This window comes from Vigna unguiculata, chromosome 9, assembly GCF_037176805.1.
Source record: "Vigna unguiculata cultivar grain cowpea cultivar isolate G323 ecotype 2 chromosome 9, ASM3717680v1, whole genome shotgun sequence".
Classification (NCBI taxonomy): domain Eukaryota; kingdom Viridiplantae; phylum Streptophyta; class Magnoliopsida; order Fabales; family Fabaceae; genus Vigna; species Vigna unguiculata.
In genome coordinates, this window is record NC_140800.1 from 7,062,125 (window position 1) to 7,068,287 (window position 6,163).

A 6,163-nucleotide genomic window follows, 5' to 3' on the forward strand; every position below is an offset into this window, starting at 1 on the left:
AAATAAACTTTAAAAATAGGTTTGTAAACATAATTTAGTTTTTCCTAGGATCATTTGTGTTTTTTAATATTTAATTATCTAAAATAATTAATATATAATAAACTCTATTTTAAATAATATTTTTTTAAATAAAGTTCATACAAAATCTACCTCAAAATAATATTTTTGTTCATTGTATGGATAAGAATATTTATTTGTAGTTCTTGATAAGACCTTCACACTAAACTAGTTTTCACTACATTTAATGTTGATGAAGTATGATGATTGACCCAGTCACAAAAATAATAAAAGCAAATCAAATAACCAACACGTAAATTAAAACTTAACATATATCAAACCAAGTACAATATAAGGTTATAACTTACATTCAATCTCAACTAGGAAGAAGTTAGTTGCTCATAATGATCTTTACGAGAAGTACATGAAGTAGTTTTCCTCCTTCCATAACTACAAAAGACATAAAAGGGCCTATTGGAATTTAAATTACAATTAGAGCCTATCGGAACCTAGGTAGTGCCCAACGTCAACCACCTTTAGAGTTCACTGTCAAGTGAGCGCCTAACTATCTCAGGGTGGCGCCCATCCCTATAACCACTGAAGTTCACTGACTTCAAATTTCAAGGTAGTGTCTAACGGTACCAACTCACTGTCTAGTACCATATTGAAAAAATCAGTGAACATAAACATCTCAACTTGTTCAAAAAGTTTACTCTAATTGGTACTTTTATCCCTTTTATAAATCCTAATTAGTGCCAAAACAATTTTAAATGTACCATTAGAAGCCAATTACACAAACTCAAATACTCACATTCAAACATTTCATGATTTCAAACAACAATTAAGAACATATATAATTTAGCATAATTTTCCTTTACCAAAAATTCATTCAACATAATTCTTCACAAATTAGATCTATCAAGCAACTCAAACCAAATCAACATACAATCTAATCAAGTATAAACCTACAATCCAACAACAAGCACAACAAGCAAACACTAGTACCAGTTTCCCATACCTATAAGGTAGATAACTCTTTAGCTTAAAGTTACTTCTTATAACTTTAGTCCTTGCGAGATGATCTAACTATACATACAAAACTGTAATTAGAAATCTAAACATATCTTTATGATCATAGACAAATAAAAATGCACTTTGAGTCACATAAGTTAATAACAACTCACATGCAATTAAAAATGCAAATTGACTTAAAAAAGGAACAAAAAGTAAACTTACTCTTCTTCACTCTTATCAGATGGATGTGTACAACTTTTTTGTTAGGATCAATCATATGGTCTTTGATCTTTAAAAGAATGACAAATAAGATTAGAAATTTAAAGATAAGATAGAGAGGAACTTTAGAGAGAAGTTATAGAGAAGTGACCATTTTTATGAATTAAATCTCAATTCATTGAAATTTTATTTATAACTTTGACCTTTTATTAATTAAATAATAGAGTGTTAAATTTTAAAGTTACAACTAAAGGAAGTATTTCCTTAAGTCTGCATTTTGATCTTGAAAGTTTGATGAGGACTTAATTAGGATGTAGAATTATGAAATTTTAAGTGTCATATTACACTATGAAATATTATGAATGTTAAAATTTTGTAAAGATTGTAAAAATATGAGAGATATGATAAATATGAGAGATATGTTACAATAAATACTTGTTATTTTATTTTATTCATATACTTACTCTATATATATATATAACAAAATGTAAGGGAATATAAAGTCAAATAACTTTAGATCATCTTTTACTAAATAAAGTCACAAAATTATTGATTCGAAAAATTTTTCTTTTCAAATGTGAATAAGTGTGGACTTAAGCGAATGTTTACTATAGTCTACACTATTTTTTACATCTTACAATTTTGAATAATAATAATAATAATAATAATATATTTTTTATATTATTATTTAATTATAAATGGTGATAGTTAAATTCTATAATAATAATAATTATTATTTTAAAAATTATATTTTGTTTCTTCATAAATACCTATTAAACTCCTTTAGTAAGTCTATTTCTCTCTCTACGTATAAATTAAAATAAGTATTTTGGAATATGATCTTTTAAAAAACCAAAATATTAATATTTTTCTTCAAAATTTTATTTAGAAAATTTTTCCATCCATTTTTTTTATTTTGTTTACAAATTAAAATTTTATTATTTTAAAAAATAATTAAATTATCAATAACCAACTTTTTTTTATTCCACAATATTAGTTATTAGCAATCTATTACAAATTTATAATCTAATATTCTATATTTAAAAACACAAACAATTTTTAATTATTATAATATAATACATATACTTAAAATATTTATTTTTTGTTTGTAAAACTTTATTTAAATAGAAAAGGAAATAAATATTACGTGGATACAGATACCCTTTTCTTCTTCAACGAACAACCATTTGGAAGCCCAGCCCATCGCTACTCTTCGTTTGCAATTAGGGTTTCCGGTATCTCCAACACCTTCTTCTCAGTCTTCGATTGCATTCGTTAGTGTTAATGGTTCAGCTCATGAAGAATTCTGGGAAGGCTGAAACCATTTCGTGCGGTGATGCGAAGAACAAGAACACCGTCAAGTTGGAGATCGTCGAGGACCCACTGGAAGAAGAGCATGCCCCCCTCAACAAGCGCCACAAACCCTCCTCTCAGGTATTTCCTAACCTATTTATCTAACTATCTATCTCCCTTTCAATCGCAAGATCGCGTTTTTAGTGACCTTACTTGGGTTCAAAAGATTTGTTTTTTTCATTGTTCTCTCATGTTGAAATCCCTCTTTTGCGTTGCCAATTGCTATTTCCAGACTCAGAAGCTGCATTAATTTACATGTTATCTCAATTGCCTAACTGTATTTTCCCAAATCATAGAGCAAGCGCTTTGTATTGTTTAGCTGGAGAGGTTGAAATTTTTGTGTTGTTTGTGTGACCAATCGTGTAGCAATGGAGTGCTTCCAGCGATGCTTCTGTCAGTTCTCCTTCCAATCTGAATATTCTCGACGAGCCGAGCCCTTTGGGTTTGCGCCTGAGAAAGAGCCCTTCTCTGTTGGATTTGATTCAGATGAAGCTTTCTCAGGGAACTGCGCAGCAAAACGAGAATTTAAGCTCTGCAGTGAAAAGGGAGAGCAGGGCTGCTACTGCTGCTGCTGACAAGCTTAAGGCTTCAAATTTTCCGGCTTCGCTTCTGAGGATTGGTTCATGGGAGGTATATTTTGAGATTCGTTGTGGCTGTTATGTTTTGGAACTGTATTTTTGTTGTTCAACTTTGACTGGCTGAAGGTTCTACTTTTGGCAGTATAAATCGAGATATGAGGGTGACTTGGTTGCGAAGTGTTACTTTGCTAAACATAAACTTGTCTGGGAAGTTCTTGAAGGTGGTCTAAAGAGTAAAATAGAAATTCAATGGTCGGATATCGCGGCACTTAAGGCACATTGTCCTGATAATGGGCCTAGTACATTGACTGTTGTGGTAATTTATTTATCTGTTTTAGCTGCTGGAATAGTTCTTTATGAATCATTTGTGTATATGTATGGGCTTGAGATTAGTGTATAATTTTTGTAATTATTGTCTCAGCTTGCTAGACCGCCTCTTTACTTCAGGGAGACTAATCCTCAGCCTAGAAAGCATACACTATGGCAGGCAACGGCGGATTTTACTGATGGACAGTGTGGCAAACATAGGTATATTCTTTAAAACTGTTTTCTTCTGATATGTGGGTGTGGGTTAAGCTTTTGCCCTTTGAAAAGTTTGATGGTTTTATTCATTTATCATAAGTTGTGATGAAAAAATAGCTTTTCGATAAACCCATTCTTCACATTTACTGCTGTGAAATTTGAAAAGGCAGTGTGAAGTGTTCTGAAGTAATTTAGTGAATGAGGTCAAGTGCCTGTTTTGTATTTTGTTGAATCCAGACTACTCAATATGCATATAATGGAGCACTTTTAATCTTTGATCTGATTTATTTTTCGGAGCAGGGAATGATTTAAGTTTGGCAGAAATTTAATTTTCGGTAAAGTTTTAACAAGTTTAGGACTTTGGGGATGATCGAAAATATGATATTGTGGTTTGTAGGCTGCACTTTTTGCAATGTCCACAAGGGCTCTTGGCAAAACATTTTGAAAAGCTTATCCAGTGCGACATGCGCCTTAATTTCTTAAGCCAACAGCCAGAGATAATTTTGGAGTCACCACATTTTGACCCACAACCTTCTGCATTTGAGGACCCAGAAAATTCAAAAGATCGTGATCAGCTTCAAGTCAGTGGTAAAGGATCCTCCGCATCTTGTTTTCAAGACAGTGGATCACCTGTGGCGTCCCTGTCATCGTCACTTAAAATTGAACACAATGATCCACCTGGAATCACGATGGATAGTCTCCCGCAAGATGCACATTCACCCAGTTCAGGTATTAATACAAGAACTAAGTTCAGTCTGCCTTCGTTTCATGACCTACCCACTTTCCTCAGAAAATGTACAAATAAAAAGGAAACAGATGTTTAAAGATGAAAGACACACTTCCATACAAATGAACTAATGTGTTATATCCCGGAACATTCAGCTTTGATTTTCCATTTTTGGCTCTCCGTATTATTCCATTCGAATATGATGAGGATTTCCTGAGTAAAATATCTGTCTCTATAGTTGAGTTTGATTGATTAGTCATTTCTGTAGCTTGTTTGCCAGTCCATGTTTTTTCATGTTTAGATATTATTTTAGTGTATTTGTCAGTGTCATGATTTTTCTGGTGCTGTTTGGCTTAATTGTTTTATTTGTTTGCATTTTACACACAAGTCATGGACTGTAGCTCAATTGAAGGGAGTACAAGCTCTGAAACCGATTCGAAGGCCCCAAGAAATAGGGATCAGATAAAACTTCCTGGACTTCGACCTTCCATGTCAGTTAGTGATTTTATTGGCCAAATTGAACTTTGTCTATCAGAGCAAATATCCTCTGGGAATCCACCGTTCTCTGATGGAGGAGCAGAGTACAAGGAGATGCTGGAAGACATTGCACAACATCTTCTTAATGACAATCAGGTTGCAGCAACTTCTGATGAAAAGTCACTCATGTCAAGGGTTAATTCTCTCTGCTGTCTTCTGCAGAAGGAACCTGTAACTGTGCAGAATTCTCATTTTGCTGAAGATAGTACTATTGAAGGAGCTGATGAAGGAAAAGATCTCAAACCTGCCGAGGAGGAATTAAGGGATGTTTCTGGTGGCAAGCAAGCACTAGGCATGTCTAGGAAAGACTCGTTTAGTGATCTGCTTCTCCACTTACCTAGAATCGCTTCTCTTCCAAAGTTCTTGTTTAACATATCAGAAGAGGATGGCGACAGTCATGCCAGTTAAGATGTTCTCTTATTCCAACTTTCAAATTTGGCAAGTACGGAGCTACCTAGCAGTGTTTAGCTGCATAGGGAGTATGTTGTGTCTTTGTAGCAGTGCAGGTTTAATTTCTACCCTGGGAACCACTGGGATTTGGAAAAGTTGTTTTAATGAAGAATCCAAGTGGTGCCCATGTAAAAAATTGTGAAGTAGATGTTTAGCTCTGTATTTGTTTTTTTGAAAGATTTATTTGTGGGTTGTAAGTAAAATCATGTGTTGCCTGTTCAATCAGGCTATTATTCATGGTTGGTATCCCTGTCTTTCCATGGAATGGAGATAAGCTTGAGCTGACACTATCGCACTGGCAATCTCAGTCTGTAAATTCAAAATAGTAGTCTCATTATTCATCAGTCTCTGGAGTTTCTAGCTTTAAAAATTCTTTACCTTGGTTTTTGTTTGCCACTTTGTCGTTCATTTCTGATTCTTTAGCGCAAACAGATAGTGGAAAATTAAATGAATGATTTGTTGGAGCTAGGACTTTGAACTGAAGGATTAATAAAATCAGGAGTCAGATAGCTCAAAAATAATGATCTAAATAAGTATTTATTCTTTAATAAGCACTTTTTAAAATCATTATTTTTGGAAGCAGTTAGAATTTTCTTATTTATAAATGCAAAATATTATATATTTTTAAAATAAGCATATTTGATAAGCACCAATGAATAAAAAATTGCTCATTTTATTAAAAAGGTTGTTTTTAAAAATAAGCACTAAAATCGCGGGATTAAAATTTGGCACTAAATTAAGTTTAACAGCTATGACTGGTTTAATT

The 6,163-nt window shown here is 32.9% G+C and overlaps 1 protein-coding gene across 1 annotated transcript; it reads left to right on the forward strand.

Moving 5' to 3' along the window:
- The first annotated feature begins 2,387 nt into the window (after nucleotides 1-2,387).
- LOC114164119 (uncharacterized) lies at nucleotides 2,388-5,741 on the forward strand. The gene is made up of 6 exons (XM_028048647.2): nucleotides 2,388-2,664; nucleotides 2,950-3,213; nucleotides 3,304-3,477; nucleotides 3,583-3,689; nucleotides 4,081-4,412; nucleotides 4,799-5,741. The coding sequence occupies exons 1-6, from the start codon at nucleotides 2,515-2,517 to the stop codon at nucleotides 5,353-5,355; spliced, it is 1,584 nt and encodes a 527-aa protein (XP_027904448.1). The 5' UTR covers nucleotides 2,388-2,514; the 3' UTR covers nucleotides 5,356-5,741.
- Nucleotides 5,742-6,163: the final 422 nt, after the last annotated feature.

What these genes read in the sequence shown, in the direction of transcription:
- LOC114164119 (XM_028048647.2), top strand. Translation starts at nt 2,515, where the DNA reads ATGGTTCAGCTCATGAAGAATTCTGGGAAGGCTGAAACCATTTCGTGC. An exon ending in GCCACAAACCCTCCTCTCAG is followed by an intron (nt 2,665 to 2,949) that starts GTATTTCCTAAC and finishes CCAATCGTGTAG; the next exon opens with CAATGGAGTGCTTCCAGCGA. An exon ending in GGACAGTGTGGCAAACATAG is followed by an intron (nt 3,690 to 4,080) that starts GTATATTCTTTA and finishes TGTGGTTTGTAG; the next exon opens with GCTGCACTTTTTGCAATGTC.